The 14,025-nt window shown below is 44.0% G+C and overlaps 1 protein-coding gene across 1 annotated transcript; it reads right to left on the reverse strand.

The window, feature by feature from the left end:
* Nucleotides 1–4,305: 4,305 nt before the first annotated feature.
* On the reverse strand, nt 4,306–12,601 carry LOC124231955 (liprin-alpha-1-like). The gene is made up of 4 exons (XM_046648950.1): nt 12,338–12,601; nt 12,030–12,230; nt 4,744–4,919; nt 4,306–4,655 (listed from the first exon to the last, which is right to left on the reverse strand). Exons 1-4 carry the CDS (start codon nt 12,584–12,586, stop codon nt 4,553–4,555), a joined length of 729 nt encoding a protein of 242 aa, XP_046504906.1. The 5' UTR covers nt 12,587–12,601; the 3' UTR covers nt 4,306–4,552.
* Nucleotides 12,602–14,025: the final 1,424 nt, after the last annotated feature.

Consider the following 14,025-nt stretch of genomic DNA (forward strand, 5'->3'; position numbering starts at 1 on the left):
GCATTTCTATACTCTAATAACAAACTAACAGAAAAAGAACTCAAGAACACAATACCATTCATAATCGCAACAAAAAGAAGAACATACCTCAGGGTGAATTTAACTAAGGAAGTGAAAGACCTATACAATGAAAATTACAAGGCTTTTCTGAAAGAAATGGATGACGACATAAAGAGATGGAAAGACATTCCATGCACGTGGATTGGAAGAATAAACACAGTTAAAATATCCACTCTACCTAAAGCAATCTACAGATTCAACGCCATCCCAATCAGAATCCCAATGACATCTTTACAGAAATAGAACAAAGAATCCTAAAATTCATATGGGACAACAAAAGACCCTGAATTGCTAAAGCAATCTTGAGAAAGAAGAACAAAACTGGAGGCATCACAATCCCTGACTTCAAAACATACCACAAAGCTACAGTAATCAAAACAGCATGGTACTGGTACAAAAACAGGTGCACAGATCCATGGAACAGAACTGAAAGAGCAGAAATAAAACCACACATCTATGGACAGCTAATCTTCGACAAAGGAGCTGAGGGCCTACAATGGAGAAAAGAAAGTCTCTTCAACAAATGCTGCTGGGACAACTGGAAAGCCACATGTAAAAGAATGAAAATTTGACCATTCTTTTTCACCATTCACCAAAATAAACTCAAAATGGATCAAAGACCTAAAGGTAAAACCTGAAACCATAAGGCTTCTAGAAGAAAATATAGGAAGTACACTCTTTGACATCAGTATTAAAGGGATCTTTTCGGACACCATGTCTTCTCAGAGAAGGGAAACAATAGAAAGAATAAACAAATGGGACTTCATCAGACGAAAGCGCTTCTTCAAGGCAAGGGAAAACAGGAGTGAAACAAAAAAACAACCCACTAACTGGGAAAAAACATTTCCAAGGAATACATCCGACAAAGGCTTAATATCCATAACGGATGAAGAACTCACACAACTCAACAACAAAAAATTAAACAACCCGATCAAAAAATGGGCAGGAGACATGAACAGACATTTCTCCCAAGAAGATATACGGATAGCCAATAGGCACATGAAAAGACGCTCATCATCGCTGATCATCAGGGAAGTGCAAATCAAAACTACACTAAGATAGGGGCTGGCCCCGTGGCCGAGTGGTTAAGTTTGCGTGCTCCGCTGCAGGCGACCCAGTGTTTCGTTGGTTCAAATCCTGGGCGCAGACATGGCACTGCTCATCAAACCACGCTGAGGCAGCGTCCCACAAACCACAAATAGAAGAACCCACAACGAAGAATATACAACTATGTACCGGGGGCTTTGGGGAGAAAAAGGAAAAAATAAAATCTTTAAAAAAAAAAAAAAACAACTACACTAAGATATTACCTTACACCCATTAGAGTGACAAAAATAACTGAAACAAATAGTGATAAATGTTGGAGAGGTTGTGGAGAAAAAGGAACCCTCATACACTGCTGGCGGGAATGCAAACTGGTGCAGCCACTATGGAAAACAGTATGGAGATTCCTCAAAAAATTAAAAATAGAACTACCATACAATCCAGCCATCCCACTACTGGGTATTTATCCAAAGAGCTTGAAGTCAGCAATTCCAAAAGTCCTATGCACCCCAATGTTCACTGCAGCATTATTTACAATAGCCAAGACATGGAAGCAACCTAAGTGCCCATCAACAGATGACTGGATAAAGAAGATGTGGTACATATATACAATGGAATACTACTCAGCCGTAAAAAAGAACAAAATCGTCCCATTTGCAACAACATGGATGGACCTTGAGGGAATTATGTTAAGTGAAATAAGCCAGATAGAGAAGACAATCTCTGTGTGACTCCACTCCTATGAGGAATTTAAACCTGTGGGCAAAGAGAACAGACTAGTGGCTACCAGGGGAAGGGGGGGTGGGGGCGTGGGCACAAAGGGTGAAGGGTTGCACCTACAACACGACTGACAGACAATAATACATAACTGAAATTTCACAAGATTGTAACCTATCATTAACTCAATAAAAATTTTTTTAAAAAATAAAATAAAGTAAAAAATCTCACAACATGAAAAAAAAAATACCTAGGAATAAATTTAACAGGGGGAGCGTGAAAGGGGTGATTAAGCACACGTGTGTGGTGATGGCTTATAATTAGTCTTTGGGTGGTGAACATGATGGAATCTACATAGAATTTGAAACATGCTATGATGTACATCTGAAAGTTATATAATGTTATAATCAAATGTTACTGCGATAAAAAAATAAGAAATAAAAGATCTATACAAGGAAAACTATAAGACATCACTGAAAGAAATCAATAATGACAAAAGAAATGGGAAGATATTCCATGCACATGGATTTGGAAGAATAAGCATAGTTAAAATGTCCATTCTAGGGGCCGGCCCGGTGGTGCAGCGGTTAAGTGCGCACGTTCTGCTTCTCAGCAGCCCGGGGTCCACCGGTTCGGATCCTGGGTGCGGACGGGGCACTGCTTGGCAAAAGCCATGCTGTGGAAGGCGTCCCACATACAAAGTAGAGGAAGATGGGCATGGATGTTAGCTCAGGGCCAGTCTTTCTCAGCAAAAAGAAGAGGATTGGCAGTAGTTAGCTCAGGGCTGATCTTCCTAAAAAAAAAAAAAAAGTCCATTCTACCTAAAGCAATCTATAGATTCAATGGAATCCCAATCAGAATCCCAATGACATTCTTCATAGAACAAAGAATCTTAAAATTCACATGGGTCAACAAAAGACCCTGAATAGCTAAAGCAATCCTGAGAAAGAACAACAAAGCTGGAGCATCACAGTGCCTGACTTCAAAACGTACTACAGACCCATAGTGATCAAAACAGCATGGTACTGGTACAAAAACAGGCACACAGATCAATGGAAGAGAACCGAAAGCCCAGAAATAAAACCACACATCTACAGACAGCTAATCTTCGGCAAAGGAGCTAAGAATATATAATGGAGAAAGGAAAGCCTCTTCAATAAATGGTGCTGGGAAAACTGGACAGCCACATGCAAAACAACGAAAGTAGACCACTACCTTTCTCCATACACAAAAATAGACTCAAAATGGACCAGAGACTTGAAGGTAAGAGCTGAAACCATAAAACTTCTGGAAGAAAATACAGGCAGTCCACTCTTTGACATCAGACTTAAAAGGATCTTACTGAATACCATGTCTACCCAGACAAGGAAAACAAAAGAAAAAAATAAACAAGTGGGACTTCATCAGACTAAAGAGCTTCTGGAAGTCAAAGGAAATCAAGATTAAAATGAAAAAACAACCCATCAAATGGGAGAAAATATTTGCAAATCATATATCCGACAAGGAGTTAATCTCCATAATATAGAAACAACTCACACAAATGAACAACAAAAAAACAAACAACCCAATCAAAAAGTAGGCAGAGGATTCGAACAGACATTTTCCAAAGAAGATATACGGACGGCCAACAGCCACATGAAAAGATGCTCAACATCTCTAATCATCAGGCAAAGGTGAATCAAAACTACATTCAGGGGCCGGCTCCGTGGGCAAGTGGTGAAGTTCGCATGCCCCGCTTTAGCGGCCCAGGGTTTTGCTGGTTCAGATCCTGGGTGGAGATATGGCACCACTCATCACGCCATGCTGAGGTGGCATCCCACATAGCACAGACAGAAGGACGTGCAACTGGAGGATACAACTATGTACTGGCAGGCTTTGGGGAGAAGAAGAAGGGGGAAAAAGAAAAAAAAGATTGGCAACAGATGTTAGCTCAGGTGCCAGTCTTTAAAAAAAAAACCCAAAAAGCAAAAAACTACACTTAGATATCTTACACCCATTAGAATGGCTATAATCACCAATACAAAAAACAACAAGTGTTGGAGAGGTTGTAGAGAAAAGGGAACCCTCATCCACTGCTGGGGGGAATGAATGCCGGCACAGCCACTGCAGAAAACAGTACGGAGATTTCTCAAAAAATTAAAAATAGAAATTCCATACAACCCAGCTAACCCACTACTGGGTACTTATCAAAAAAAATTGAAATCCACAATCCAAAGAGACTTATGTACCCCATGTTCATGGCAGCATTATTCACAATAGCCAAGATGTGGAAGCAGCCCAAGTGCCCATCGATGGATGATTGGATAAAGAGTATGTGGTATATAAATACACAATGGAATACTACTCAGCCATAAAAAAAAGATGAAATCGTCCCATTCGCAACCACATGGATGGACCCTGAGGGCATCATGTTAAGCGAAATAAGCCAAATGGAGAAAGACAAACACTGGATGATTTCACTCATACGTAGAAGATAATCAAACTTACGGACAAAGAGAACAATTTAGTGGTTACCAGGGGCAAGGGGTGTGGAAGGTGGCCACAAGGGGCGAAGCGGCACACTCACATGGTGTCTGACAAACATTAATGTACAACTGAAATTTCACAATGCTATAAACTATCATGACCACAATAAAAAAATATTATTTTTAATTTAAAGAAACTAGGAAATCACTTAGGCTGCTAATACACTGGGAAGCAGAAATATGCTAAATCAATTAAACGTAATGTACTAGCCTTTTATTTCATTCTGGCTTTCTTCTCTTTTTCTTTCCAGTTCTTTTCGGTCATAATTCAGCCTTCGCAGGCACATAATTCCACACTGGAAGCTGTTTCTATTTACAAAAAAAAAAAAAAAAATTACAGATGGAAACAGTCAAAAGCCTCCTAGCCAAGGAGCAGGAACTGTGTGCAACGACTGACCTGTGGAAGCTGTCCACCATCTTCAGCTGCCCGCGCAGGTCCTTCTTGGTGAGATGGTCCAGCATGCGCGCGTCCACCAGGCACTCCATGAAGTAGCTGCGGTATTGCGGGAGGCCCAGGCTGGGCAGCCACTCGTTCCCGATCCACTCATGGTTCATGTCCCCGTAGGCGAGCGTCTGCTTTCAACAAGCAAGTACGATCAGTTCAGGAAAAAGAACACCCAAGAGGTCACGAGGGCAGTTTAAATAATCTTTAAACTGGATTTTTAACCTATTACATATTCCTAAAGCTTAAATTAATGACAACACTGTTCTTTATCATTTCAAAATAATTTGATCTCCTATTTACTACCTTTTAAATTTGTCAGTAGAATTTTAACAGAAGGTATTATACCACTGAAAACCTATGACTCATTTGTGTTTATAAATTTAACCTATTTCCCCAACCACAATAAAAATGTAGCTGATAACACATGATCTTTCTGAAGTAATTTTTGTGTATAATAATATAACAACAAAGAATGATCACGACTCATGAACAAGTTTGAAGGATCAATCCAACTGTACACAAAAATATCTGTGGCTGGTTTTAATTTTAACACTTTGTTTTCCAAATTTCCTCAACAAAAAATCTGTTAATTTCAAAATCCGTGTAAAAAGTGAACTGAAGGGGCCGGCCCCGTGGCTGAGTGGTTACGTTGGCGCACTCCGCTTCAGCAGCCCAGGGTTTCACCGGTTTGCATCCTGGGCCTGGATATGACACTGCTCATCAAGCCATGTTGAGGTGGCGTCCCACATGCCCCAACTAGAAGGACCCACAACTAAAAACATACAATTACATACCAGGGGACTTTGGGGAGAAAAAGGAAAAATAAAATCTTAAAAAAAAAGTGAACCGAAAAATAGTTTTAAAAGAAGAGAGAAGCAAGACAACTGACAGAACTGAAAGGAGAAACAGAAAAATCCACAGTTACAGTCACAAGACCTCAACCCTCCTCTGACTCAGTCACTGATGGAACAAAGAAGCCAAAACAGGCAGACAGACCCCCTCAGTAAGGATCCAGAAGCCTTAAACAACACTATTGACCAGCTTGACCTAAGTGACGTTTCGTGGAACACCCCACCCAATAACAGCAGAATACGTTCATTTCAAGTGCGTATGGGATTCTCCAAGACAAATCTCAACAGATCTAAAGGGACTGAAATCATACAAACTATGTTCTCTGACCTCAACAGAATTAAATTAGAAATCAATAATAAAAAGATATCTAGAAAATTCTCAAGTATTTAGAAATTAGCATACGGCTAAATAACCCACATGCCAAAGAAGAAAACAAGAGAAATGGGAAAATATTTCTAACTGAATGAAAGTGAAACACAATCTATTCAAAAATTGTAGGACATGGCTAAAGCAGTGTCTTGAGGGAAATTTATAGTATTAAACACTTATGTCGTAAATGAAGGAAGGTCTCAAAACAACAATGTAAGATTCTACCTTAAAAAACTTGAAGAAGAAGAACAAATGAAATTCACAGCAAGCAGAAGGAAGAAAATAAAAGAGCAGAAATCAATGAAACAGAAACAAGAAAAATAAAACTATGAAACTAAAATCTGGTTCTTCATAAAGATCAGTAAAATTGACTAACCCCTAGACAGAGTGACTAAGAAAAAAGAAAAGACGTACATTACCAATATCAAGAATGAAAGAGGGGACACACTATAGGACACAGACACTGAAAGGGAAAACTGTGAACAACTGTAAGCAACTTAGATAAAATGGGCAAAAGACATCATCTATGAGAGCAACTCATAAGAAAGAGATAAGTTGTATCTTATCAGGACTCAAATTTGCAGTTATAAACTTTCTCTCACATACACATAAAATCTTTACCTTAAATGTCTTCACTGGTGAATCTTACCAAATATTTATGGAAAAAATAACAATTCTACACTATTATTCCAAAAAAATGGAGAAGAAATGCCTAACTCATCCTATGAAGCCAGCACTATCCTGATACCAAAACCAGACAAAGACATTACAAGAAAACTACAGACCAGCATCTCTCATAGACACAGATGCAAAATTCCTCGACAAAATATGAGCAAATTAAATCAATAATAAATTAAAAGAATAAGCTATCACGACAAGTGAGGTTCATCCTAGGAACATAAGGTTGGGTCAACATTTGAAAAATCAATGACATTCATCCTATCAATGGATTCAAAAGAAATACCACTATATCATCTCAAAAGATGCAGAAAAGGCATTTGACAAAATTCATCATTCATTTATGGAAATCTCAGCAATCTAGCAATGGAAGAAAACGGCCTCAACCTGATAAGGGGCATCTACAGCAAACACAGGGCTGACATCACACTTAACGGTGAAAGACAATGTATTCTTCCTGAGATCAGGAACAAAGGGTGTGCTCTCACTAATTTTATTCAGCGCTGCGGTGGAACTCCTAGCCACGGTAACAAGGCAAGAAAAAGAAATCAAAAGCATAGGAATTGGAAAAAAAAAAAAACCTGTCTTTATTTGCAGATGACCTGATTAGCAACATAGAAAATACACCTACAAACTGGCTGTGAGAACTACAGCAAGCTTAGCAAAGCGGCAGGACACGAGGCCAGGACACAAACACGAGCTGTGCTTCTAAATACTAGAAGTGAACTGGAAACTGAAATTTACAAAATGCCATTCACAATGTCATCAAAGTCACGAAATCCTTAGGGATAAATCTAACAGAACACAGCCAAGCTTTGTACAATGAAAAATAAGCACACACATTATATGTATCTACAGACATATCCAAAAAAGGCACTCGCTGCCCCTCTGTCCAAGACCAGCTGCGCCCGCAGGCCTTCTGCAGTCCCATCACGGAATCCTTGGACACAGTCCCTCTCAACTACCACCGTGCTCTGCCTTGAAAACACGGCCTCTGGTCTAATTTATCACTTACACCAACCAAGCTGGAAGAAATGACTCACACTCCAACAAGAATACTCAAATTCGAACAGAAAAAAACATTTTCACTATTTTCTCTAAGCAACCATGAGTGGGAAAAACATCAAACATTTTCGGGAAATCATCACACTATCATGTTTTTCACTCTTTCAAACCTTACTCTCATCTCATATGCCTGAGACTTACGCATGAGCATCTGGTCTCATTTCCTTGCCTGTGATTACGTATTCTTAAATGGGCACACAACGCAAAGATTTCTAAATAAGAGAATTCCATGGAAGCGGAACCCTCCTCCTTTTTGTTTACTCATCATACACTCTAGTCACACTTCTTAAGTGGTCAGCGTCAGATAACGTAGGTCAGCGACTGAGGATCAGGCCCAGTCCAGGGAGCCCTCCATCTCCCGGGCCGCCATCAGAGCCTTCTGAAAAAGCCCTTGACACGGATCTCCATCATCGGACAACACCTGGGCCAGAAGAGGCAGCCACTGCCCAGGGCCTGCTAATCCACCACTGAAATGATCACAAACACACTTCTGTGATCTCTGTAAACTGTGAGGGCCGGCGGCAGGGACTGTGGCTGTCCCGCTCACTCCTGTGTCTGCAGCAAGCAGCACAGCCTCCCACAGACAGCCCACATGTGCCACTTGCTAAATGAAGGCACCCACGGCTCTCACCACACCTTGATGCTTTCTTCCCGAGGGCCCGAGGAAACCTTGAACTTCCCCTCGGCTTCAGAGCTGGCCACGAGGTAAGGGCACAGGAGAGGAACACTGTGTGACCGCGGCCCTCAGCAGACCGGGCGGCCTCACAGAGCCCAGGAAGCCTCTTCACTCCTCTCATCTAGGGGAGGCGACAGCGAGAGCAGCTCTTGCTTACTAGGAACACTGAGTGTTGGCTAACTCTGCTGCCGCGGGCACAGCTCACCCGTGTTTGTATTTCTACTGCAGAGAACAAACAGTCCGCTTATTTAATTTATACCTCGTGCCCCGGACACAGGGAATTTCCTACTCAAGTGCTGACAAAGTTCTGCTTCCTAGTGTGAAATACACCGACATTTAAGTAATTACAAAATGCACCCTTTTTAATTCACTGACGGTCATTAGTGGCCTTGTAAAGAAGTAGCTGACCAGGTTAAATCATTAATGAGGATATTTATCTGGCGTAGCAGCACAGAAGGCCCAAATCAGGAGCAGAGGGCTCACACCATCATATTATAGCTTCTCTCTTCTTTTGTTACAAAGAGAGAGAGAATTGGCTTTATGTTGGGAATACAAACAGAGGGAAACTGGCATTTCAACCAACAACTTGTACTCAGGAAAATTCTGATTTGAAACTATCCTGATTCTTTTCAGACATACAACGATCCCGTGAGGACCCTGAGCGCTCCGCCCTCAGCAAGAGCCTCGGGAGATGCCGCCTGCTTACACCACGCGGCTGTGCGGGTCCCTCTAAAGTGCGGCATGTCACACAGCAACGCTGGTGGGGTCACAGGCAGGGACACCGCTGTGTTAGTCGAGCTGTCTCAGAGGAAGGCTGCAAGACACGTGTGGCAGCTTTTTGTGAGCTGAAGAGCTGGGGAGCTGAAAACGGAAAAGTACATTAAGCAAGAAGAGGCTTAATTTCTGAGAATTCCATTAGTAAGAAAGCCTTTTGATCAGCACTTAGTAAAACACCAACACGAAGACCCGGACGTGACGTCTCCACAGCAACTCCTGTGCTGGAAAGTTCTCAGAATTCAGTTTTCCCACCGGCAGACCTTGCGGTTAAGTTACCCAAGCGGGTACTTAAATCCGCAACGTCAGGAGCCGCCGAAGCCCCAGGACCGCGTCCAGAAGCCGGTCCGCTACACAGAGCCGTCTACGCTAACCAGAACTGACACCACGGCCCCACGGAAGAGAGGTTCAAAATTGTCCATGAGACGTGCTCTTTAACTCTACGCTCTGCTTCCGACTAATGCTTTCAAATCGTTAACAATATTCTGAAAAAGTTAAGATGTTAAAAATGTCAAGAAAAGTAAATTACGAGTTTTCATACGCCAATTCTTTTTGTTGCTTACATATAGTGAAGAATATAGTATAGAAAGTCTCCAACCTGAGCCCAGCTTCCCTCCTCATCCTCCTGATGTTACGTGGTTAGGAATGAAAAGAACACAGCTGTTAGTATCGGTGAGCTTAGTAAGGCAAGCAGATCAACTTCAGAAGGTGCAGCGAGACGGAGGGGAAAGTTCGAGAAATCAAGGTATCATGCAAAACAACAATCCCAGCTTCTCATGCAGGAGCCGAGGCCCCCCCCGACCCCGGCAAGCACACTCAGCGAGGGAGAAAATGGGCCAGACCCTCAAAATGGAGTGTTCGGCCGAGGCCTCTCCCTAAAGGAGGTGTGAATTCAACCTACTCTAAAGAGAGAGGGCCTACCAATGTAAAGTTCCTGGAAAAATCGAAAATAAGACAAAATACGGATCCTATTTTATACATTTGACTAATACCTAGCGGCAATACTTATCAGGAACAACTGAGTGTAAAATGACCTTTCTGTTTCCCACAAAAAGGCCGGGAATGGCGCCGCTTGTAAGTGGGGTGCCCTGGGAGAAGGACAGGCTCGGGGCGGGACTGACCGTTTGTGGCGAGGCCGCGAGTGTTTCCATCTCCTCATGCGTTAACCAGACATTTCCTGTGGTCTACGGTGACCCAGGGACCACAACATCCAGGGTGAGGGAAGCAGTGACAGAGAGGAAGGTGGCAGACACGTGAGCCACGGGCACACAGGAGGAGCAGGGGAGGCGAGGCCCGTCTCCCCCTCTTCTCATTTGAGATGCCCACGTAGAAAAGGAGAGAACATCGACCAGCTCGCCCTTCTTAAAGAGTGACCACACCTAATTAATGCTGTGTGGTCAGCCACACGAGAAGAGACCATGATTCCTAGAGCTGGATCTGCCCTGCTGACCCCCTGAGGTATGTGAAATATAAAGAGAAGAAAATACATTTTGCGCCTCTCAAAGTGTGAGTAATTCTCCGGTGCCCATCAACCCGCCCCATGCGAAAGGGGCTCAGCCCAGGAAGCCCACGCAGCCAAGCTCCGGACTGGGGGAGACGGCTCGGGGCAGGCGCTCCCAGGACGGGGCTCCCAGGACGGGGCCTCTCGGCCTGCACAACCTCGCCGGGGCGCTCAAGAGGCAGGGAGCAGGGCTGAGTGTGTCCAAAAGAAGGCCCAATCGCAACTCTGCCGGAACACCGGCCCCACGTCCCATCCCTGTCACTGCAGCCGCGGACAGCCAGGCCCCGCGGCTCTCAGCGCAGAGCTTCCCGGGGGACGGGCTCTTCACCACTGTCCGTTAACCTCAGTTCGCAGGACGCGAGCTTTCTCAAAACAGTTGATAAAAACTTGGGGAAAACCACCCCAGCGCCTTCACTTGCAGAAAGGCCACTCTCATGTGAAATGATGGGGGAACAGGGACCAGATCGGATACTGCAACAAAACTTTCCACTGGGAGAAGAGCTGTCTGTGCGACAGGTGAGAACACAGGCTGACTGTCGCTACCACAACTCTTTACTAAGAGGCAAAATCAAACAAACAAACAAAAAAGGCTCTTAACACTTTTTGTGCAAAGGAACTGAGGCCTGAATCGGGCCCTGACCTGCTACTCAGAGAAGCATGCCTGTGAGGCTCTTGGTTTCTTAATCAGGGTTTTTCTCTAGAGAGTAAACCAAAAGCTAAAAGCAGAGAGTGGGCACTGGGCCAATGAAAAGAGTCTGCACTTTAGAAATGAGGCGTTGGCCTGCCCTTATCTCCCAGTAACCGCTAATGTTTTCATTAGATTAGTTTTTAACATTTCAAATAGGAGGACCCTCTTTAAGGACGTTCGAGGTCTCCCCACGGGGAGCAAACCGGATGAGCACAGGTAATGCCTGGTGCGTGCGCACACGCAGGCTAATGGACTGCTCAGAACCCTGAGCTCCCAGGGCCCTCAGCGCCCAAAATGGAAGCACCGAGGGGCCCAATGTCACATTAGAGTAAAACACTGCTTATAGCGCAACTGGGGATCGAGGCTTTTTTCCCTTCACTTTTGATGAATTTATGTCTAAATTTGTGATCGCTACTGTTGTTTTCAGAAACTCCTACTTCTACGTTACAATGCAGCCACTGAAGCCAGGCTGTTAAAAAAGCATTCAATAAAGTATTTTTAACCACTCAGTTTTCACCCGTTAGAAGCTGTGACGTTTCTGCAGGCTGAAATTTTAAACCGGAGCCCTGGGTGTGTTTACGAAGACTTGGAGAAGCAACGTCAGGAGGGGATAAACTGCTTTCAGGGAGACGCACCGTTCTTGACGTAGGAGGGGCTGACGGACTCGTGAGGGACGTGATCGCCTGAATGGCCAGCCTCAGCTTCAGCCTGTGCAGAGGGTTGCTGATGCCGATCTCACGCTGGATCTCCGTGTCTGACAGGGTGGACATGATAGCCCCGCTTTTCATGTTGGCTCGGCAAGCGGCCACATACCAGGCTGGCATCCCAACCCAGAGCTAGAGACAGGAAATGTTGAGGCCAGAAGGTTATGCACACTGTGTGAAATGGATTAACACGTTCACATGAGTCACATACTTGATCCAGGATCGAAAGACGGCTATACCTCCAGCCAGACGACAACAGTTGGCCCATCCCATTGTGCAAAAGGTAAACCTTGTCTCCGGGCTTCCTCGAGCAACTCATGCCTACAAATAACCAGACAGTCACAGTGAAAGACTCGATCACACGCATACAGGAAGCAAGTTAGCAGAGTACTCGCTCTATACACTTTCACAAGCACAGTAGCACATATCTCATTATTTTCCTTTAATCTTCTAAACCATCCACTTAACGGTAGTTTGGTACATGTCATGAAGAACTCCTGAACAATGGAATGCTGAGGGACTCGACAAGGTTCTCTGTAGAATCATCTCCTCGCAGAATTAAAGAATTATTACCCACTTTAAAAAAACCCAGCAGAGCCTTTGTATCCAAGCTAGGACATTCAAGCGAAAACATACTCGCTCTTCTCTTTCTAAATGATGAGGGAAAATATGGAGAAAGAGGAAACTAGACCGGGTCTGAACAGAGAAGCCTGCCTCTGTGGGAGCTTCACAAACGTTCAGCGTTCACACCACCAACACCGAGAACAATGTGGATTTTTAACACTAGGAATGGTCTACTGTAGCAAGCAAGTAGTGGACTGGATTTTGGCTGTTTCTCTTCCACGTTGCTAGTTAGCTAACTAGGTATTTGCTAAATTCAGACATTGGGTCATTCTGTGGTTTAACCCACAGGCTTCATATCCAGAAAATTTCAACCCGGACAGTTTCTACCAGGACCCCAGACGGAGTGTGAGCCTAAGATGCCCTGCGCTGACAGCTACCGTGGGGCAGGAGGCAGGGAGGAGTCCCAGGGCCCTCGTGAGATCAGAAATATTCTGTAGGCCTGATTTTAAAATAGGCGAACTGGAACTTTACCACATTACCATCTTTGCAAATGATTCTGTCTACTGGGAACATGGCTATGTAAGAGAGAACAAAGAAGCTTCACGAATCTTATCTTACTGCTTTGTGCTGTTTACCTCCAAGCCTTTCTAAGACACCCTATTACTTTGACAGGGAGAGCCTCGCAGAGGAGACGGGGCTGCTCACCGCACGCGCCCCGACACCCCAAGTCATTTTCCATAATCATTTCTACAGAACACGTCGTCGAATCTTTTACTTCTAAAGATACGTAACAGCTCTTCAACATATTGAAATAGTATTAGACTTTTCTTAAGACTATGAAGTCTACGGACAATTAAAGCTCAAACGTTTCACACAGGATCTCAAGTAAGTGTTCCTTAAGTCACGCTTAGGCTTCTGGGGAATAACAGATATTGTAACTATCCAGGATAATTCTACCAGAGGATGCAACAAATATCTTAATAGCTCAAGTAGAGTTAAAAAGGGGCAAACTTCTCTAGTTCAAATAAGCAAAGCTACTCATAAATAAAAAAGCAGCCAAGTCCACTGGAACTGCCGTCCCCCTGACACAGGAGGCCAATGCTGGACGGAGGGGAGAGGAGGGCCTCGCTGGGCGGGACCGACCGCCAGTGTGCTGAATTAAGTGCCACTCTGTGTTTCCTGGGGACACGTTCTCCTCGAGGACAGCGGCTCTATCTTATGCAAACACGTCTGTGAGCCATAGGAGCCATACGAGCAAGACAGACACCTCCTTGGCAGACAGAGCAGGGAAAGACCTGAACCCTGACAGCACGGTCAAGGCCCAAGTCCTGCCCGCCTGGCCCGGCGGAGGGGCGGGGATGGC

This window comes from Equus quagga, unplaced genomic scaffold (assembly GCF_021613505.1).
Source record: "Equus quagga isolate Etosha38 unplaced genomic scaffold, UCLA_HA_Equagga_1.0 HiC_scaffold_13772_RagTag, whole genome shotgun sequence".
Classification (NCBI taxonomy): Eukaryota; Metazoa; Chordata; class Mammalia; order Perissodactyla; family Equidae; genus Equus; species Equus quagga.